This window comes from Cryptomeria japonica, unplaced genomic scaffold, assembly GCF_030272615.1.
Source record: "Cryptomeria japonica unplaced genomic scaffold, Sugi_1.0 HiC_scaffold_182, whole genome shotgun sequence".
NCBI classification, from domain to species: Eukaryota; Viridiplantae; Streptophyta; class Pinopsida; order Cupressales; family Cupressaceae; genus Cryptomeria; species Cryptomeria japonica.
In genome coordinates, this window is record NW_026729004.1 from 125,469 (window position 1) to 149,224 (window position 23,756).

Below are 23,756 nucleotides of genomic sequence, written 5' to 3' on the forward strand. Positions count from 1 at the left end.
ATTAAAAATATTTAATAGAAAATTATCATTTATTCGTTTGGCGCATTTAATCTCTTTATATATCATTGGTAATTAGTTAAAATTTGTTAAATTTATATATAATTTAGCTTAGTTAGGGTTTACTTAGCTATAGGTGTTAGGTCACGCCATAGAGGCCCGACCGGTTCACTACCAATTAGGAATTAGAGGGAATGTTGCCTTCAGGAGTTCCTCCCTTGAGACATGTTGCATAAGGGTTCCAAATCTCGATCACCTTATCATTCTTGTTTTACGTTGTGCGAAATGAGTGTCATAACGCCCGCTCATCTTATTCCTTTTCTCACCTCGTCTAGCATGAGTCCTATGACGTTGAGTATGTAACATATACATGCGCATGCCACGATGAATTTGCCTTGTACACCAAGTTCATCCTTTCAATCACAAAACAACCCATTCTCTTATTTATTTATTTAAATTCTCTTGCAACCAAACTCTATAATTAACATGAATCCTTAATATTATAAACCAAAAATATTAATGATAATTTAGAACTATTCTTTGTTTTAAAGGCTCACGAATATAACACATATATTTTTATAATAAAACTGAGATTATCCTACCCGAGCGTAAAAAGGTTTTCAAGAAAGACGCAATATAAAGCATGCATGGACGGTGTTTGTGTCAACATCCAAGAAAATTTCCTCTTTTACCAATTCTGAGACGGCTGAGAAAAATGTATATATTAGTTCCTTTGAAGAAGGCCATCGCTCCAATAAAGTCTAATCGTTTCCACATTACTAAATTAATGGCGGTGGCGAGAATATGAGGAAGAATACGTCTAAGGCAGGAGGTAAGCTGATCTTCAGATAAGCATATGCAGCAGAAGATAGAAAATTTCAACGATAATGAAAGAATGGTGAGAATACATCTGCGGTAGCAGGTGAGATAGCCATATGCTGCAGCAAGACTTACTCTGACGTATCGAAAAGAGCAACAACTCTGGAAGTATATTATTATAATATTACAAGGATTGGTGATTTAATATACGGAGTGAAGATGAATTAGTCATAAGGTTTGGGCTATATAAAGCTTGTAATGGGCTTGTAACACACATTCATATCCTTCTGAGCTCTTGTACTATCTGCGTTTCTATTATAATGGCTAACCGAATGATTTACTTCACACTGGGACTTTTTCTGTTGATATGTTGTTACAGCGACAGGGTCATGGCAGGGGATTCCGATCCCTTGCAAGATTTCTGCGTTGCAGATGAGGAAAGCAAAGGTGAGTAAAAAACTTTATACATAAACAATGGTAATGATTTGCTTATTAGACGAGTCGAGTTAGTAATAGATTGATTTGATTTTGCTTTAAACAGTTTTGGTGAACGGGTTCGTTTGCAAAGACCCAATGCAAGTTTCAGCAGACGACTTCTTCTTCCGGGGACTTGGGCAGGCAGGGAACACCGACAATGATGTGGGCTCCAACGTAACGATGGCGAACGTTAAACAGATACCAGGCCTCAATACGTTGGGAATATCGTTGGTCCGCATCGACTACGCAGTGGGTGGAATAAATCCTCCTCACACACACCCAAGAGCCACCGAAGTTCTTGTTTTACTGGAAGGCCAGCTTCTTGTGGGTTTCATTGACACCAACAACAAGTTTTTCAGCAAAACGTTGGAGAAGGGAGATGTGTTTGTGTTTCCAAAGGCACTTGTGCATTTCCAGCAGAATGTGGGGCATGAAAATGCGGTGGCCATATCTGCATTGAGCAGCCAGCTTCCGGGAGTTCAGACAATCGCCAACTCTCTGTTTGCAGCGGATCCTCCTCTCCCAGATTCCGTATTGGCCAAGGCCTTCCGCATCACACAGGAAGTTGTGGATTACATTCAGAAGAAATTCGCATAAGAATTTGCTGTGTTCTATCAAACAAAACAATCAAGAGGGGACCAAGTCTTTCCCAAATTCTTTTTCCTTGCCGTTCAATAAAACAATCTTTCTAGAGTTATTGCCGTCCTCTTCTGCTATTCATAGCATCTGTTTTGAACATGACTATATCCTCCGCATATTCCAAAGATGAAGGATTAATTTGAAGCATCTGAAGGCATTTATGAATATTTTATACAAGAGCATCCTTGTATTAGGTATACATTCATTTGCAACATGTTAACAATATATTCTTTAACATAAATATTGCAGGAACAACAACAAACAAAGTGCTTGACTTGGATAGAATGAGTAACACTATAATTCTTGCATGCCAATCTGTCAAGGGTGTTCTTTAACATAGTCTTAACCTCATTTTAGCTCTGACATAAAAGGTGAATGGTTTGGAAGTAGGAAATAGTTATTGGGAAATATAATTAGTAGTTGTTCTTCAAATCACCCTCACAATCATCCAATGCTTCAAGACTCCCCATCAAAGAAGTCATTCCAGAAGGTTAGGGACTCTCCTCAAGATAAGAATGATTGCTCTAATAAATGTAGTATACCTTCGATGGAATGCAACACGGTTTCATTATGTCTAAATTCCAAGAAAATCCGTAGAACTAGAATATCCATTGCATCCAATATCGCAATATTTGATCGGGGATAATATGATAACCTTGACACATATCTATTCTTACATCAATCTACCTACATAAGGGTTATGATTGAGGGGCCTCTTGTATTAAACATTTCTAATAAGTTGGAATGACATGGAAAATCTAAGACAGTGAAGATAGATTATTGATAATAACACAATTCATTTACATGGTGTTAATTAATTTATGGCCTCCCAAAATAAGCTTTTCTAAATCTCCCCTAATTCATTCCTACGTTATAATAAATATGTCACTGTGGATGTTATGTATGAAGATCTAAATACTAAAGGGAAAAAGGATAATGCTCATGTTGATTTTAAAAACTTTGTATGTAATATTAAAAATATGATTAGTTGAAAAATTTAGCAATATATTACCTTGCTCAATCATAAACTCCCAGATCGGTTACAAAAAAAATTCCTCAAACCATTTCCTCCTTGTATAAGCATTTCTATAGATCATCAAATATGATAACCAATAATTTAACCATAGGTTTCCTATCAAAGCAAATGCAAATCTGCATATGTGAATAAGCACAATAGGATAGGAAAATATTGTTGTCGTAGGCCATGTATGTTTCATGCTGGAAAAATATTATTGTTGCAAGCCTAAGAGGTGCATAAAGGAGCTCCTTGGATCCATGGATATGCAGGTGTAAGTTTGAGAAATATGTGAAGGCGGAAGGATATTTTCATATTGAAGCCATTTGCTAATTGATATGAGGAAGACAAAAGTGTCGTCATATTGAGAAGTTGTCAATTACACTGTAATGAAGAATAAGATAATAGATATAACTGATACATTATCGGTGAGATATGTCAATTTTATAATCTTCTATTTTTCCTATGTATTTTTAGGGCTTCAAATGAATAAAGCTTCATATATAGCCCCTCTAGCGATCAGTTCATTGTGAAGCTTAAAAGCCTCTTCCGTCATGCCTTGGATGTCTATACCTCAAATAATCTAGTAATATGAGAAGTTTCATTGCGCTTGCATCCATCTCCAACTGTATCGATCAATATATTAATTATCAAGCCCATTCTACATTGTTCACATAGATAACAAATAAGGCTATTGTAAGATGACACATTGCTCTGATAGATTGTGCTTATGATCTTTTCTTTAGCATGTCTAATGCCACATATGTGATCCCTTGCCTACGCAAATAGGGAGTCAATGAGGTATAAGTAATTACTTGATCATGTTCCACGAGGATTCTATTTATTCACCGGGTTTCTCGTCTCTCTATGAAAGATTCGCACGTCAATCATATGAGTCCTGCAAATAGTGGTGGTTCGGGAATCTAAATAGATTTAAACACTAGCACAAATAATTCATGACATTCACTAAACCTAGGGTTCTCTCTCAAGGTCATTGTGGTTAATGCTACACCAAAATAGAATAATGTGGCTTTGGTTATTTATGTACAAGATTCAAGTTGGGAAAATCCAAAATATTGGAAAATGTAGACAAAATGCATGACCCAATGGTGAGCAATATCTCCGATATTTTTTATGTTTTGCAAGAACTTGAGTTATTGTTCATTATTTGAGTAAGTGGTCTTAATAACATGCATCCAAATAAAAGAGAGTGATTGCAAATTCTAGAATTGAGGTAGATCTTCAAAGGAAAGGACAAAACAATAGTGGACATGTTGCATCGAGTTGAGCCATGTGTGACCTTAGATATCCAAATTTTAAAAATGTAAAAGAGACAATTTACATTAAATGATATAGAACTCTAGATAACCAATAGATTTATTTGACTCACAAATTTGTCATTGAAGAGGTTTTAGGTCAATACAATACAACTAATTCAGGTCAATAATCTATTGTTGCAAGTCTTTACAAATATGATGTCATTTCCTATCACCGAGTCATCCATAGGTGATCATTCCTTTGGTTTTAGCTTGACGATCTATCTAGATCACATACCGGTTCCATAATTTGCATCGTAAGATCTTTTATATTGGTTCCATCATTCTAATATATCTCCACTTGCACTAAAATCAGGAATCCCCATTAAAAATAGGGTTTTAAGGAAATATATTTCAATAGAACATGCTCTATCCATATTGTTGACACAAATTTGAGTCAATCATTTCATAATTTTTTCACCCTCAAATCCAAAAATATAAACTGGTGATAAATTTTTACAACCTTTCGAAAAATATAAAAATATAAGAAAATCATGTGCTAACTGACTGAGGAGAAAATTTATGAAAACCCCTAAAATTGTAATGAGTTACTCAAAATGAATTCAAGTCTAGACTTTTGGTGGATCAATGTGCCCTTGTTTAACCACCTAGAATAAATAAAAACAACAATCACTGTTTTGCAACACTAAGAGTGAATTTTGTGGAACCCCTAAGTTCACAATAGCTACCTCAAATATGCTAAAAATCAATATTGTAATAGACTGGACAAGTTCTTGATTGAAAGCCTCTATGAATTATAATTTTCTTTTGTCAAATCGAGAGAGATATGAGCTTCACATGTTGACCTTCTTAATTGATATACAAAAATAGAATAATGCCTTGAGGTCCGATAACAGTTTATAATATTCCTTATGGAAGAATTCGCTACATACTATATCTCCAAGGGACTCCAAATGCAATGTCGTATTCAACACATGTCTTTGCAATGACAATCGTGTCCTATATCTAGAACTCCTAGCAATATAACTGAGGTGTAAACCACTAAATTCATCTAGGCCTCCTAATTATCTAATATAGCTTATGACCAATTATAACTAATTTAAGGTATGTGTACCACATGTTGGCATATGCATTGAATAATATACATTATAATATCATATCCTTGGCTACATAATATATTTCGCATACTCCAAACAATATGATTTGACAAGCACTTTATAATAGTAGAGGAAATGAAGATAAACAAGGATAATGAATGAAAACATATAAAGTTGCTATTATTAAGACCAATATTCGAAATCTTCATCATGCTTGACTGGTTCGCCTACATATGAACTTGATCTACAGAAGATGGGGATGTGTAAATAATTTTCTCTACAACTAGATGAGCCCCATACAAGACAAAAAGATGAACAGTCTGGAGAGATCTTAGATTGATATTACTTTAGTTATTGTGTGTTAGATGTGTTTTAATTCCTCTAGATGCAACTTAATCACGCACTTGTAATTATACATATACCCGTTCAGGTCATGTCCAAATAAATAATTTCATTGAAACATCTATTCTCATATTGGTGACATGTAGAAGATGATTGTTGCAATAGTCAAGCATGTGGATTAAGCGAGTCTTCCTTATAATGCAAGCTAGTGAATTGTGAGCGTTCTAGAAAAGGTCCAAAATGTATTTGAAAGGTCATTAAGCATTTGGCTTGTAAAACTTCTGAGATGATAATGGACTAAGCACCTCACCTTTTCAGCATTTTTTTATTAGGATAAAACAAGTTTTGAAGGGGCCCCAAACCCCTTTACAAACAGAGGGTTTGCATTGAGAAATGGACCAGACTACCTGACAGTGGACAACAGGTTTTAAAAAGGACCTGAAACCTTCTGGACTTACGTGCATCCACCAATCAAAATATGAGCATCACAAAACAGGATGGCACAACCATAAGCTCGAAAACAACAAACAAAACATCTCAAAAAACGGAGAACGAGGGTTTTTCTGGCACCCTCGGCCAACTAGAAGCGTTTTCCTAGGCTCCCTCAACTTGTAATAGATTCGTAGGACCACATAAAGCCACAAAGACCAATGCTAACCAAAAACCAACATTGGCCAAACTTGGCCCTTGAAAACTGCTAGCATCCAACCTGTCCCTACAAGAAACAAAAAACATGGGGTTTTTCTGAGCTCCCTCAACCACCGTGGGTTTTATCATGGCTCCAAAAACCATATGCTTTAAAATATGCCATACTGAGAGAAACTTTCCCAACAACCAACTCTCCACCTCTATAGGAGACGCACAAGAGTCAGCAAGAACATCGGCATCAACATCCTTACAGCCAAGAAGAGGGGCCCCATCAACACCCCAACGACACTTCCAGGAAACACCAGAAACATCATACTCCACCTCAATAGGAGACAAGTCAACTCCAACTACATCCATCTCCCCCTCAATAGAAGGGAACCTTCCACAGAGAATCCCACGGACCCGAAAAAAACAGCACTCCAAAACAGCCCAACTCGCAAGAAACCAAACAAGCAGACCAAAAACATCATGTGTTTCAAGACCGATACACAGAGGGAACTGCCCGAAGCCCATTCGGAAGGTAAATAACACCTCAAGGACCACCAAATAGTTACATGAGCCACAAGAATCATTATACTCTTTGTGGCACTATTGGTCTTGTGGATTTAGAGGAATCACATTATTGCATGGAACATAAAAGGGTGCGAGGATAGCATTGTTGGTATTTATGAGAGAATGTACACAATTTCAAGAGAAGTGAAATATGAAGATAGAACCAAAAAAAAATTCCTTCATATCAATGTTGGCTTCAGTAGTACCACATTTATATCAACGTAATATGCAATATTTTGTACTTAAATAAATATTGGTTTCCGTGGCATGTTGAATTATACCATCCCGTAAATTAAGTTAAATATCAAAATGGAGGAAACAAGATCATAACATTAACCAATGCCAATGACATTAGGAATAAGAAAAGGCCTAGTTGTTATCTTTAAGGAAGAGCTAGGAACTTAGGTTCCTTTTCCTTTTGTTGCGAGGGATTGAGATTTTTTCTAAATCATGAGAATGAATCTAAATGGCATTGATGCATGAATTAATATCTGTTCATTTTGAGAATCTTTGTTACCAATTTACATAATCAAATAAAAGGAGTATAGCCATAATTTCCCAGTTTTGGCAAATGAGGCTCACACATTCATTTTCCTAATTGTTTGCAGCTCACAAGTATGCAAGCATCTCCCATGCTAGACTTATCAAATTCCTAAGACTTGGCTCAATTTTTGCAAAGCCAACTGAGAAAATTCAGATGAAAGTAGATATGAGAAGCATTATTTCAGTACAGCCACTTCAACCTTTCTAATGTGACAAGATTTTGGAGTCCTATTTTTAGAGGACCTGCGAATTGCAACGAATGTTGATCTACCAGGTATGTCACTTTCAATAAGATATGTAAAGTAGGAAAAAAAAAAAAAAAAAGGGAGTTAATTATATATTATTTTTAAAATATATTTTGGGGAAGAAATATATTGCAGTTAATGTCACCATGAAGCTTTATGCCTGTACTTTTTATTTGATACGTACAGAACAAATTCACTTTTTTAGGATTTGGTTTAAGTCTGGTCTAATATCAATTTTCTAAAATTTTATTAATCGCACATAGCAGCCCCGACATGCTTAGCGGTTACATGAACAATGGTTAAAAGTAAATGATATGTTGTAAATTGTGGTGTTTGCAACCTAGATATAGAGATTGGTAGTTAGAATGAAACTTTAACAATTTGCACATGATTGGAAATGGCATATTCTAATACCACAACGAAGATGTAATCTGTGAACCTTACCCTTCACAAATTGAAACTTGTAAATAAAGAAATGTGTAGCTGTACAGTGATAGATTAACAAAGAAAGACAAATCATAATTTCTAATCTATTTTTGAATTTGGCTCAAATGATCGAATCTGTGAATGCAAAAAATTTTATGTGAAGTAGATTGCTAGAATTTAATTGGAGATCTTTGGAAAAAAACAAATTCTTATTTTAACAGTTGAGTATAACTGATTACAACACAAATTACCAACCAAGTCTTGCATTGAAGAGTAGGAGCTCTTTGGTAACACTTGCAATGAAATATTCAATTATTTCCAATTGATATTGCATGCAAGCAAGAGAAATTTGGTATACTTGGAATGAAAAGTTAATTATTTTGAATCCACATTGTATGTAATCAGTTCTATTCTCATTTTTTGATTACTACATATGCATTGTGCCTCATGTGTATGTCGGTATGTAATAGTAGGGGGATATGTGAATATCAACAAGGCAACAAACCCTTGATACAACAATGAATGGGAGGCCCTTCTGACCGTCATCTCCAGTGTTGATTGTTTCTTTCTCTATCATTAGCCCATGAAATTTATATATTTCTAATGAATACACTTTAAGGGGAAGTTGGTAGAACCCACCTTTATTTATTTGGATCTCAATGTGATACAATTATTTCGAGTGCAACTAGTCATCTCATTGATAAATTTTCTAGCATGAGGCATGCAGATGTTTGAATGTGTGGGTTGAACAATTGGACTCTATGAAATCAATAACAGAGACCTATAAAAGTTGGTGGTAATACGAGCATACCAATTTTTTCTAGTATCGAATTCACAAAGAACAATCATGCCAAATCCATTCATTTGAACACCTATATTGAGGTAGACTTGATAGGATTTTACATTCTTCAAGATTGTGGTGTTGCATTCTATCTTGACCGTTGCAAGATATCTCATTACTATGTGAATGGTCTGCTAGAAAAATCATAGAGTCTTATATATCATTTCAATTGAACTGGTGGAGAACCAATTAAATATGTGTTTCTCTCAGATGTATTTATATTTCAACTATTCTTAATTCACATTCAATTCAATGATCAAAGATAAACTTTTTAGCAATGAAGTTTTAAAATTACTACTAATTATATAAGAGTTTTATGGGAGCTCCTCAATCAACAATTTGAGTGGATGGCATACTGGGTTTAGGCAAGATCTAGTGATCACAAGCTACGCATATTTCTAAAAATCTGATGTGATTTTAAACTCTTAATGTTATTTGAGTGTCTCACAATGGATGCACATGTTAAGGTTATAGTTGACAGATATTTGTTAGGTTTCACAAATTATTACGTACTTTTCCACAAATAAAGTGTTGCAACATTTTCTTTCTAAATTCTTTGGATTAAGGTGGAACATTGTCAACTAAATTTCACTATGAAAGAGTATTGTTATTGATTTGAGAATAATCTTGAACATCTTGATGTAGAGTAGATATATCCTAGACTATGAGAGGTGCATGGTTGACAAAGGAGTACATATTCATGTAGAATTTAATGAATGACAATATGGATTAGATGGGAGATATCGTAGAGGTGGACCTGGAAACCATGCGATTAGAAGGTAGCTTTCACACAAGGAGGTTTAAATTGACAACCATGCCATGTGTCAAGAGGAGAGGATAAAGGAGATGGCTTTGGGATGGGAAACAACGTGCTAATAGTTACTAATAGTTAAAATTCCCATGTTTTCTCTAGGGTTCAAGTCAATTGGTTGGATTGATTCACAACAACAAGAACCTATGGGGCACACAAATGGAGCTAAAAAAATTTGGGGCTCTGTTAGAGGTAAACAAGCCTAGTTTCACACTTGTTGTACAATTGTATCATGTAGATTACAAAATTGGAATTCGCAAGGCTGATCTAGAGGCCTCGCATGACATATTTGTGTGGTGCATAATTGATATAGATAGCATTGAACAACTTGATTTTAAGGGAAAAGTACTTATAGGTAAGAGGTAATTTGAAAGATTCATAGGAGAAAAAGAGAAAATTCTATAAGATCCATCATTGCTTGTATTTATTTTAAAAGAAATGGTGAAGCATGCTATAGAAACTAGGTTTTGTCTATTGTTAATAATAATTTGTACATGTATGCTTTATTGAAATCAAAAGGGGGAAAATTGTTTTTTTGTTAAAACTTATTTTTAATTATTGAATTATTTGATGTTAAGGAATAATTAAATTTTTAGGCTGTAATGTCGTAAATCGCATACATTCGCAACTTCACCTACGTTTTGTGTGTACTTTGGTGTCCATTCGCTTAATATTTTTGTAGGCTCATTTTAGTACTTACATAAGCCTTCTTCTTTACCAAGGTGCTCAGGCCGCATTTCTCATGGACATTGGTTTATGTCACCTTTGCATTAGTCCTATATTTTCTTTTCTCCCAAAATTTTTGAACGTATATTATCTAGATACGACTTTTTCACACGGACATTTGCACATCATGATAGCATCCTACAAAAAAAAATATGCAAGCATTTCTAAACAAAATTCAACTTTTTGGCTTTATAGGGCAGTTGCAATGTTTCGAGATGAATCTAAATGAATCATCAGTATTTTTTCATTCCCCACTCTCTTTATGAACCTTTCTTTTATTTGGCCTGCTCTCTCTTGGCTCTCTCTTTCTCTCTCAATATCTCACACGCTACTCTTAATCTTTTCACGCTACTCTCACGATATTTGTAAAAAGTTGGATTCTGATGTCTCTAAGTAACTCCATTTAGTTTGATTGATTCGCATTAATCAAAATTTAAAGACCTCCCACCGAGGGAGCTAGAGGATGATGGCTCTTTTGGAGGTAGAAAAAAGTAGTTTCATAACTATCACAATCGCCTAATGCAGATTCTAAAATTGGGGAATTGGAATGGTGATTTAGAGGATTCACATGAGATAGTTGTGAGGTACATAATTTATTTGGATAGAGTTGAACAACCGAATTTTAGGGAAAAATAACTCATAGAGAAAAGGTAATTTGAGAGATTTCTTGGAGAAAAATAGAACTTTTTATAAGATGCATGTTTTTACCTTTTTTCAAAAGGAATGGAGAGGTAGTCTATATAAATTCGGTCTTGCCTATTGTCAAATAACAATGAGTAGTTTCATCCTTTAAAAATTAATAAAATATATATTAAAATTTAGTTTTTTAGTTTGCTGATTAAACTTTCTTTAATTATTAAGTTATCTGATATTTACGAATATCAAAAAAATTATTTGAATTACATGAATTTAAGTAGTCGGCTATGACTGAATTCGGATCAAGATTCGAAACTACTAGTTGTGAGGCCCACCCTTTGGTGGCTTCGATATTGGCATTATTGGACCATGATTGAATTCTAGGGCTGTATAAGTTTTTAAAGTTATTAGTATTAACACATGATGATGTTATTAGAATATGTCAAATGTGGAGTGCATCTGTAGAGCAGTTTGATTTTTATATATGCATATGATGAGGACAAAAATTTTGATAGTTAATTAGGTATTTTGATTTCCATGTGATTATAGTGGGTTAATTGATGCTTTGACTTTATAAACATGAAATTCATCTATATCGTGAATTATTAAATTATCAAATTTATTAGAAGTAGCACCCTGTCGGGTTTATGCTTCTAGAAAGGAGCACTTGGTTTGGATTTTGATAGCTACCTTTGTTCATTTGAAATAATATTAGAACTGTTATAAAATGAAGAACGATTAAAGTTGAATGTAAATCTTGACTGTGGATTCGCATGGTCATTGAAATATCCCAAATGTCTAGTTGGCATAAAAGTGCATGTAGCATATTTGAAGTTTTAAAATCTCTGATCATGGATGCTATCACTTTTTAATTCACAAAAAGGAATGGACTAAAGGGATGAGATTATTAAAGTTGTAAGATTCAAAATATTTATTACCTTATTGGGCTTAGTTTTCCTCCAATGATTATAATCCTACTAAAGATGGCAAAGCTCGAAATATGTTAATAGTAATCTAATCGTGTCGCTTCTTCCTTTTTTGAGAAAGTCCAACTTTTCCAAAAGATTTGTGGGTATAAAAAATTACGGAAATCGATATGAGAAAATATTAGAGTTGATCAACCTATGAGCTTCTGAAGAAGAACAACATGCGAAGGATTTGTGAAGTTGGAGGGGTTTCAAATTAATTCATGGCCATGTAGAACGGCCACAATCTACTTCTTTCAAAGAAGTTCACATTCTCTAAGAACCTGAGGGAAGTGAAAATGGATGGGATGAGTTCTATTGTAACTTACAAGATGATAGAAAAGGATACTGTAATCAGTTGCTAGGGGTGAAAGGTTAAGAGAAACCATAAATATCAGGACATCCCTAGCCTACATCAAGGCTTAATATACTACCTTCACCAAATCTATTTGCATAGAACCTCTCCTATGCTCTAATCTAGCCTAATTTTGGTATCAAAGAGATCAAAGTGAAAGATGGCTTCAAGAGCCCTCAAAATTACCAAGAAACCCCTTAGAATTTCTAGTGGTTTTGGAATTGCTTCCACATAAGCATTCAATCTCCCTAAAAATTCCCAAAAGGGCAATTCCCATATCGAGAAAGATAAAAAAGGGAATGCCCTAGAGATAAAGAGCTAAAAATTGTGTCAAAAGAAGATAATGTTAACAGTAGACTGCATGTAGAATTACAATCTCTCTTGGGATACCAATTTGAAACTGCGGAAAGAAGTAAAGATAAAAAAGAAAAACACATTAAAAATCGAAAAAATAGAAAAGGCAAATCTAAAAAATGAAAGGGTAATGAAGGAGAGTAAGAAGAGGAGATCGACATTAATTGTGGTAATTAATATCCAAGACAAAGAAATTTGAAACTAAAACGATGACACATATATGATAACTAACACTTTGAAAGTGATATTGTACTCAGTTGAGGAAAGAAAAGGTCAAGTATTTGACCTACCTACAAAATATTTCACTTTGGACCTATCCCTTAAAGACGTCTCCAAATCATAGTATCTTATCATCGTGGAGGAGGAGGACTTGGAAACCAGCTTGGCTTCCATAGCACCAGATCCCACCCCGCTTATTTAAACTTCACAAAGAAACAAGAGTGTTAAGCATGGTGAAGAGGAGGATAACGATGACTATGAGATGGAGGTAAAACAAGGTAGACTGAAAGAGAAAACAAATTTATTGGGCAATAGAGATTCTCAATTTGGGGACTCAATTTTCCATTTTCTTGCTATCATTAAGGACCTAATGGATTTATTCTATGACTTCTCGACCTATTTGGCTGAGTATCGCAATAGGCATAAGTCTAGGGTGGAACAAAAAAGGCACAAAGAAAAAAGAAATTGAACCAAATATGGAAGGTGAAAAGAGGCAAAGAGGGTGCTACTTGAGAGAACTAGAATTCAAGACTAAAATTGGTCATGAAAGAGTTTGATGCTCTTATGAGCCTCCATAATATGAAGTCTACATAGTTTTTCGTGGTTTGTTATTTCGGTAGTGTTGGGGTTGTGTTGGTGCAATAACTTGTTTGTTATTGAGCTTCTCTGTTTTAATATTCTAACTTTGGGCATGGGACCCTCTTCCCACCTTATCTAATCAAAAACAAATTTTTTGTACACTTTTAATATTACAAATCAATGTTAGATGTGGTTAAAAAACATTAAAATATAGTCAGGTCATAGTATGATGTTGCATTGGACTATGTTGGTAGTGAAGAATTAAATTGTTTACGAGTTTATTTTTATCAAATGAATTGTGGAAACCTCATATCTTTAATTAAATTGTTATCAAATGTATGATTATGTGTGTATCTTATTTCAAGTTATATTGGAAATAATTAATTTTTTTATTTGAGCGTGTAGGAAATTTTCATAGCTAATATAAATTGGAGTTCCCTAAGAGAATCCTAGTCATTTTCAATTCCTAGTGAAGCCTTGACCTTAGTTAATGATAGGGACTAAGGTCTCTGATTTTAGTAATTGTTGTAATGTGATGTATTTTGTGTTTTAAATATAGTTTTATTTTATTTTGATATTTGAGTAATTTAGCATTTGCGTCCAGCGGCATCCTTATGGAAAGATAGATTTCACACTGAGTAGGTTTTTGAATGACTTTCAAGTGTTTGTTTCATCTATTTATAAGTGTACATAGACCCATACTGAAACACTTAGGAGATGGAGGTAAAACAAGGTAGACTGAAAGAGAAAATAAATTTATTAGGCGATAGAGTTTCTCAATTTGGGGACTCACTTTTTTCATTTTCTTACTATCATTAAGGACCTAATGGATTTTTTCTATGACTTCTCGATCTTTTTGACTGACTATCGCAATAGGCATAAGTCAAGGATGGAACAAAAAAGGCAAAAAGAAAAAAGAAATCAAACTAAATATGGAAGGTGAAAAGAAGCAACGAGGGTACTGCTTGAGAGAGCTATAAACAAAGACAAAAATTGGTCATGAAAGAGTCAAATGCTCTTATGAGCCTCCATAATATGAAGTCTAAATATTTTTTCGTGGTTTGTTATTTTGGTAGTTTTGCGGTTGTGTCGGCGGAGTAACTTGTTTGTTATTGAACTTCTTTATTCTAGTATTCTAACTTTGGTTGTGGGACCCTCTTCCCACCTTATCCAATCAAAAACAAATTTTATCTACACTTTTTATATTACAAATCAATGTCAGATTTCGTTAATAAACATTAAAATATAATCAAGTTATAGTACGATGTTGTATTGGACTATGTTGGTAGTGAAGAATTATTCTTTTATCAAATGTATGATTATGTGTGCATTTTATTTCAACCTATATTGGAAATTTATTTATTTTCTTTGAGTGTGTAGGAAATTTTCATAGCTAATAGAAATTGGAGTTTCCTAAGAAAATCCTATTCATTTTAAATTCTTAGTGAAGCCTTGACCTTAGTTAATGATAGGGACTAAGGTCTTTGATTTTAGCAATTGTTGTAATGTGATGTATTTTTTTTTTTAAATATATTTTTATTTTGTTTTTATATATGAGTAAGTTAGTATCTGCGCCCAGTGGCATCCTTATAGAAAAAATAGGTGTTATGTTGAGCATTTTTTTGAATGATTTTAAAGTGTCGGTTTCATCTATTTTTGAGTGTATTTAGGCCCATAAAGAAACACTTATGAGTTGGATACCTTTTTGGGAATTAGTCCGTGGGATTTTGCCATCATTTGATCTTGTCCAAGTCTCTTAGAAAAAAGGTGTCGAAAGTCTAACTTGCGGGTGACAGTAAGTAAATTACCACTTTCAAATCCACTCCAACAATTTTGTGAATGGTGCTTCCGCATGCCTCACACATATGAGTGGATCCAAAGGATCCTATTGGGGAAGAGTATACAATATTATTCCTCTCATCCCAATGCTCTCACACGTAGGAGCATTTGTGATATCCACATACCCTTAGGTTTTGGTGAGAAGGGGTTAGAGGAGGTGAATGAGATCAATGTGGTACCTCCTGACCAGGGGAGGGGAGGCCATATGACACATATTGTATATACCATTCTAAGAGTCTTTGTATGGCTTATTATTTTATTTTTTGCATCTTTCTTTTTGGGATTTTTTGGGAGGCCTTGTGGAAGGACTCAAAAGAGTCTTTGAGAAATTTCTATCAAACCCTCCTCATCTATTAAGGAAATATTTTGATATGATTCAATCTTTAGAATTCTATATTCCATTTTGTTGTAAATATGTTAGTGGAGGCTTTTGATTTGATTTTTAAATTTCATCTTTCTATGTCTTTTCTTATGTATATGACACGTGTGTGAGGGTTTAGGCTCTCCCAAGTTGATCAGAGAAACTCATGTGTAGGGTGAGGGATATGTGGAACCTCCAAGGGAACGATTTTTTCTCGTTGAGAAGGAGATTTCTTGGGTATGAGTATCCTTGATTCTTTTGGAAAATCTGTGGAAAAATGGTTCGATATAATTTAGAAGGGATGTGAATTATATGGTGTTGGACTCCCTTAATGGATTTTACATCTGCGTGGAGTATTTATATTGGGAAATCAAGTTTCTCATGGGCCTCTTAGCTTGGGGGTTGGTTGTGAGAAAGCCCAAATGTTGGAAGGTGAGCTCTCCATTGGCTTGTTTAAAAATTGTGTTTTGTAAGATTTTTTGTGGAATCAAATGGGGTGCTACCTTGACATTGGAATGAAAATATTCATTCTCACGTTTGGGTTAGAATTTTTATTACATTTTTTAAATGGGTTGGAGTAAGTTGTTAAAAATTTTATCAAATGGGTCCCTTGCAATGTTGTGTATATCAAGTTGATAAATGATGATGTTGTTGTGTTTAGAAGCGATTATATTTTACTTTTCTAAAAAATATACATATTGTTTAAGGGCTGAGTTTGTTTAAGAAATAACTTAGCGCTTGTGATAATTTGCATTTCATACATTTAAAAGTTATTGATACTTAATGAACAAATTAAAGTTATTAGTAATAGTGGATTAAATTAGCTTTAAGAGTGTGAAATTTTCATGCACTTTTCTTAATATTTTTAGTTAATAAAGTGAAGGGGATGTTTATCACGCAAATATTGTTCTCTTTGTTATCCTACAAAATAAAAAAACTTGCTCTACTTAAACTTTGGTTTAAAATTAAAAATAGTTATTTGTAATTAGATGTGTATGTTCACCTATTTAAAAATATATATTTTATACAAAGTATATTTACCTTTGTAAACACACACACACAGCAAACTTGAGTTTGGGTTTCTAGTGTTACCATATCGGTTAAGGCCCATTAAGCGGGTTTAGCATGATAATTAATTCTTTTAAGAGAATTTAATTTAATATAACTTTAGGAAATGAAAAACCTTAGGTGGAGTTGGTGTGCTAGGTTTTAGGATTTAACATGTCTTGTAATCGTTTAAATGTGATGTGGCCTCTCAAATTAATTAGTCAAGTGAAATAATTTAATTTATCTAATTGATAGTGAATGGTAATTAATTAAATTAAATCTGAAATCAAAGTGTAGTATACTTTTATTTCAAAAATTTGGTTTTAAAAGAAAGTAAAATATCAGCTTAGGATTGAGAAAATTCACTCTTTATTTCGTTTTAATTTAGTTGAGTTGGACTCTTCAGAAGAATAAACTATCGTTGTGGCTAATATTTAGTTAAAACAAACAGTATATTTACTTATTAAAAATATTTAATAGAAAATTATCATTTATTCGTTTGGCGCATTTAATCTCTTTATATATCATTGGTAATTAGTTAAAATTTGTTAAATTTATATATAATTTAGCTTAGTTAGGGTTTACTTAGCTATAGGTGTTAGGTCACGCCATAGAGGCCCGACCGGTTCACTACCAATTAGGAATTAGAGGGAATGTTGCCTTCAGGAGTTCCTCCCTTGAGACATGTTGCATAAGGGTTCCAAATCTCGATCACCTTATCATTCTTGTTTTACGTTGTGCGAAATGAGTGTCATAACGCCCGCTCATCTTATTCCTTTTCTCACCTCGTCTAGCATGAGTCCTATGACGTTGAGTATGTAACATATACATGCGCATGCCACGATGAATTTGCCTTGTACACCAAGTTCATCCTTTCAATCACAAAACAACCCATTCTCTTATTTATTTATTTAAATTCTCTTGCAACCAAACTCTATAATTAACATGAATCCTTAATATTATAAACCAAAAATATTAATGATAATTTAGAACTATTCTTTGTTTTAAAGGCTCACGAATATAACACATATATTTTTATAATAAAACTGAGATTATCCTACCCGAGCGTAAAAAGGTTTTCAAGAAAGACGCAATATAAAGCATGCATGGACGGTGTTTGTGTCAACATCCAAGAAAATTTCCTCTTTTACCAATTCTGAGACGGCTGAGAAAAATGTATATATTAGTTCCTTTGAAGAAGGCCATCGCTCCAATAAAGTCTAATCGTTTCCACATTACTAAATTAATGGCGGTGGCGAGAATATGAGGAAGAATACGTCTAAGGCAGGAGGTAAGCTGATCTTCAGATAAGCATATGCAGCAGAAGATAGAAAATTTCAACGATAATGAAAGAATGGTGAGAATACATCTGCGGTAGCAGGTGAGATAGCCATATGCTGCAGCAAGACTTACTCTGACGTATCGAAAAGAGCAACAACTCTGGAAGTATATTATTATAATATTACAAGGATTGGTGATTTAATATACGGAGTGAAGATGAATTAGTCATAAGGTTTGGGCTATATAAAGCTTGTAATGGGCTTGTAACACACATTCATATCCTTCTGAGCTCTTGTACTATCTGCGTTTCTATTATAATGGCTAACCGAATGATTTACTTCACACTGGGACTTTTTCTGTTGATATGTTGTTACAGCGACAGGGTCATGGCAGGGGATTCCGATCCCTTGCAAGATTTCTGCGTTGCAGATGAGGAAAGCAAAGGTGAGTAAAAAACTTTATACATAAACAATGGTAATGATTTGCTTATTAGACGAGTCGAGTTAGTAATAGATTGATTTGATTTTGCTTTAAACAGTTTTGGTGAACGGGTTCGTTTGCAAAGACCCAATGCAAGTTTCAGCAGACGACTTCTTCTTCCGGGGACTTGGGCAGGCAGGGAACACCGACAATGATGTGGGCTCCAACGTAACGATGGCGAACGTTAAACAGATACCAGGCCTCAATACGTTGGGAATATCGTTGGTCCGCATCGACTACGCAGTGGGTGGAATAAATCCTCCTCACACACACCCAAGAGCCACCGAAGTTCTTGTTTTACTGGAAGGCCAGCTTCTTGTGGGTTTCATTGACACCAACAACAAGTTTTTCAGCAAAACGTTGGAGAAGGGAGATGTGTTTGTGTTTCCAAAGGCACTTGTGCATTTCCAGCAGAATGTGGGGCATGAAAATGCGGTGGCCATATCTGCATTGAGCAGCCAGCTTCCGGGAGTTCAGACAATCGCCAACTCTCTGTTTGCAGCGGATCCTCCTCTCCCAGATTCCGTATTGGCCAAGGCCTTCCGCATCACACAGGAAGTTGTGGATTACATTCAGAAGAAATTCGCATAAGAATTTGCTGTGTTCTATCAAACAAAACAATCAAGAGGGGACCAAGTCTTTCCCAAATTCTTTTTCCTTGCCGTTCAATAAAACAATCTTTCTAGAGTTATTGCCGTCCTCTTCTGCTATTCATAGCATCTGTTTTGAACATGACTATATCCTCCGCATATTCCAAAGATGAAGGATTAATTTGAAGCATCTGAAGGCATTTATGAATATTTTATACAAGAGCATCCTTGTATTAGGTATACATTCATTTGCAACATGTTAACAATATATTCTTTAACATAAATATTGCAGGAACAACAACAAACAAAGTGCTTGACTTGGATAGAATGAGTAACACTATAATTCTTGCATGCCAATCTGTCAAGGGTGTTCTTTAACATAGTCTTAACCTCATTTTAGCTCTGACATAAAAGGTGAATGGTTTGGAAGTAGGAAATAGTTATTGGGAAATATAATTAGTAGTTGTTCTTCAAATCACCCTCACAATCATCCAATGCTTCAAGACTCCCCATCAAAGAAGTCATTCCAGAAGGTTAAGGACTCTCCTCAAGATAAGAATGATTGCTCTAATAAATGTAGTATACCTTCGATGGAATGCAACACGGTTTCATTATGTCTAAATTCCAAGAAAATCCGTAGAACTAGAATATCCATTGCATCCAATATCGCAATATTTGATCGGGGATAATATGATAACCTTGACACATATCTATTCTTACATCAATCTACCTACATAAGGGTTATGATTGAGGGGCCTCTTGTATTAAACATTTCTAATAAGTTGGAATGACATGGAAAATCTAAGACAGTGAAGATAGATTATTGATAATAACACAATTCATTTACATGGTGTTAATTAATTTATGGCCTCCCAAAATAAGCTTTTCTAAATCTCCCCTAATTCATTCCTACGTTATAATAAATATGTCACTGTGGATGTTATGTATGAAGATCTAAATACTAAAGGGAAAAAGGATAATGCTCATGTTGATTTTAAAAACTTTGTATGTAATATTAAAAATATGATTAGTTGAAAAATTTAGCAATATATTACCTTGCTCAATCATAAACTCCCAGATCGGTTACAAAAAAAATTCCTCAAACCATTTCCTCCTTGTATAAGCATTTCTATAGATCATCAAATATGATAACCAATAATTTAACCATAGGTTTCCTATCAAAGCAAATGCAAATCTGCATATGTGAATAAGCACAATAGGATAGGAAAATATTGTTGTCGTAGGCCATGTATGTTTCATGCTGGAAAAATATTATTGTTGCAAGCCTAAGAGGTGCATAAAGGAGCTCCTTGGATCCATGGATATGCAGGTGTAAGTTTGAGAAATATGTGAAGGCGGAAGGATATTTTCATATTGAAGCCATTTGCTAATTGATATGAGGAAGACAAAAGTGTCGTCATATTGAGAAGTTGTCAATTACACTGTAATGAAGAATAAGATAATAGATATAACTGATACATTATCGGTGAGATATGTCAATTTTATAATCTTCTATTTTTCCTATGTATTTTTAGGGCTTCAAATGAATAAAGCTTCATATATAGCCCCTCTAGCGATCAGTTCATTGTGAAGCTTAAAAGCCTCTTCCGTCATGCCTTGGATGTCTATACCTCAAATAATCTAGTAATATGAGAAGTTTCATTGCGCTTGCATCCATCTCCAACTGTATCGATCAATATATTAATTATCAAGCCCATTCTACATTGTTCACATAGATAACAAATAAGGCTATTGTAAGATGACACATTGCTCTGATAGATTGTGCTTATGATCTTTTCTTTAGCATGTCTAATGCCACATATGTGATCCCTTGCCTACGCAAATAGGGAGTCAATGAGGTATAAGTAATTACTTGATCATGTTCCACGAGGATTCTATTTATTCACCGGGTTTCTCGTCTCTCTATGAAAGATTCGCACGTCAATCATATGAGTCCTGCAAATAGTGGTGGTTCGGGAATCTAAATAGATTTAAACACTAGCACAAATAATTCATGACATTCACTAAACCTAGGGTTCTCTCTCAAGGTCATTGTGGTTAATGCTACACCAAAATAGAATAATGTGGCTTTGGTTATTTATGTACAAGATTCAAGTTGGGAAAATCCAAAATATTGGAAAATGTAGACAAAATGCATGACCCAATGGTGAGCAATATCTCCGATATTTTTTATGTTTTGCAAGAACTTGAGTTATTGTTCATTATTTGAGTAAGTGGTCTTAATAACATGCATCCAAATAAAAGAGAGTGATTGCAAATTCTAGAATTGAGGTAGATCTTCAAAGGAAAGGACAAAACAATAGTGGACATGTTGCATCGAGTTGAGCCATGTGTGACCTTAGATATCCAAATTTAAAAAATGTAAAAGAGACAATTTACATTAAATGATATAGAACTCTAGATAACCAATAGATTTATTTGACTCACAAATTTGTCATTGAAGAGGTTTTAGGTCAATACAATACAACTAATTCAGGTCAATAATCTATTGTTGCAAGTCTTTACAAATATGATGTCATTTCCTATCACCGAGTCATCCATAGGTGATCATTCCTTTGGTTTTAGCTTGACGATCTATCTAGATCACATACCGGTTCCATAATTTGCATCGTAAGATCTTTTATATTGGTTCCATCATTCTAATATATCTCCACTTGCACTAAAATCAGGAATCCCCATTAAAAATAGGGTTTTAAGGAAATATATTTCAATAGAACATGCTCTATCCATATTGTTGACACAAATTTGAGTCAATCATTTCATAATTTTTTCACCCTCAAATCCAAAAATATAAACTGGTGATAAATTTTTACAACCTTTCGAAAAATATAAAAATATAAGAAAATCATGTGCTAACTGACTGAGGAGAAAATTTATGAAAACCCCTAAAATTGTAATGAGTTACTCAAAATGAATTCAAGTCTAGACTTTTGGTGGATCAATGTGCCCTTGTTTAACCACCTAGAATAAATAAAAACAACAATCACTGTTTTGCAACACTAAGAGTGAATTTTGTGGAACCCCTAAGTTCACAATAGCTACCTCAAATATGCTAAAAATCAATATTGTAATAGACTGGACAAGTTCTTGATTGAAAGCCTCTATGAATTATAATTTTCTTTTGTCAAATCGAGAGAGATATGAGCTTCACATGTTGACCTTCTTAATTGATATACAAAAATAGAATAATGCCTTGAGGTCCGATAACAGTTTATAATATTCCTTATGGAAGAATTCGCTACATACTATATCTCCAAGGGACTCCAAATGCAATGTCGTATTCAACACATGTCTTTGCAATGACAATCGTGTCCTATATCTAGAACTCCTAGCAATATAACTGAGGTGTAAACCACTAAATTCATCTAGGCCTCCTAATTATCTAATATAGCTTATGACCAATTATAACTAATTTAAGGTATGTGTACCACATGTTGGCATATGCATTGAATAATATACATTATAATATCATATCCTTGGCTACATAATATATTTCGCATACTCCAAACAATATGATTTGACAAGCACTTTATAATAGTAGAGGAAATGAAGATAAACAAGGATAATGAATGAAAACATATAAAGTTGCTATTATTAAGACCAATATTCGAAATCTTCATCATGCTTGACTGGTTCGCCTACATATGAACTTGATCTACAGAAGATGGGGATGTGTAAATAATTTTCTCTACAACTAGATGAGCCCCATACAAGACAAAAAGATGAACAGTCTGGAGAGATCTTAGATTGATATTACTTTAGTTATTGTGTGTTAGATGTGTTTTAATTCCTCTAGATGCAACTTAATCACGCACTTGTAATTATACATATACCCGTTCAGGTCATGTCCAAATAAATAATTTCATTGAAACATCTATTCTCATATTGGTGACATGTAGAAGATGATTGTTGCAATAGTCAAGCATGTGGATTAAGCGAGTCTTCCTTATAATGCAAGCTAGTGAATTGTGAGCGTTCTAGAAAAGGTCCAAAATGTATTTGAAAGGTCATTAAGCATTTGGCTTGTAAAACTTCTGAGATGATAATGGACTAAGCACCTTACCTTTTCAGCATTTTTTTATTAGGATAAAACAAGTTTTGAAGGGGCCCCAAACCCCTTTACAAACAGAGGGTTTGCATTGAGAAATGGACCAGACTACCTGACAGTGGACAACAGGTTTTAAAAAGGACCTGAAACCTTCTGGACTTACGTGCATCCACCAATCAAAATATGAGCATCACAAAACAGGATGGCACAACCATAAGCTCGAAAACAACAAACAAAACATCTCAAAAAACGGAGAACGAGGGTTTTTCTGGCACTCTCGGCCAACTAGAAGCGTTTTCCTAGGCTCCCTCAACTTGTAATAGATTCGTAGGACCACATAAAGCCACAAAGACCAATGCTAACCAAAAACCAACATTGGCCAAACTTGGCCCTTGAAAACTGCTAGCATCCAACCTGTCCCTACAAGAAACAAAAAACATGGGGTTTTTCTGAGCTCCCTCAACCACCGTGGGTTTTATCATGGCTCCAAAAACCATATGCTTTAAAATATGCCATACTGAGAGAA

General features: G+C 34.3%; 2 protein-coding genes across 2 annotated transcripts; both read left to right on the plus strand.

Moving 5' to 3' along the window:
* Positions 1–1,205: 1,205 nt before the first annotated feature.
* LOC131078319 (putative germin-like protein 2-3) lies at positions 1,206–1,890 on the plus strand. Its single transcript, XM_058015987.2, has 2 exons — positions 1,206–1,263; positions 1,358–1,890. The coding sequence occupies exons 1-2, from the start codon at positions 1,206–1,208 to the stop codon at positions 1,888–1,890; spliced, it is 591 nt and encodes a 196-aa protein (XP_057871970.1).
* Positions 1,891–18,408: 16,518 nt separating this feature from the next.
* Positions 18,409–19,162, plus strand: LOC131867729 (putative germin-like protein 2-1). The gene is made up of 2 exons (XM_059215536.1): positions 18,409–18,535; positions 18,630–19,162. Exons 1-2 carry the CDS (start codon positions 18,409–18,411, stop codon positions 19,160–19,162), a joined length of 660 nt encoding a protein of 219 aa, XP_059071519.1.
* Positions 19,163–23,756: the final 4,594 nt, after the last annotated feature.

What these genes read in the sequence shown, in the direction of transcription:
- LOC131867729 (XM_059215536.1), top strand. Translation starts at nt 18,409, where the DNA reads ATGGCTAACCGAATGATTTACTTCACACTGGGACTTTTTCTGTTGATA. An exon ending in TGCAGATGAGGAAAGCAAAG is followed by an intron (nt 18,536 to 18,629) that starts GTGAGTAAAAAA and finishes TGCTTTAAACAG; the next exon opens with TTTTGGTGAACGGGTTCGTT.
- LOC131078319 (XM_058015987.2), top strand. Translation starts at nt 1,206, where the DNA reads ATGGCAGGGGATTCCGATCCCTTGCAAGATTTCTGCGTTGCAGATGAG. An exon ending in TGCAGATGAGGAAAGCAAAG is followed by an intron (nt 1,264 to 1,357) that starts GTGAGTAAAAAA and finishes TGCTTTAAACAG; the next exon opens with TTTTGGTGAACGGGTTCGTT.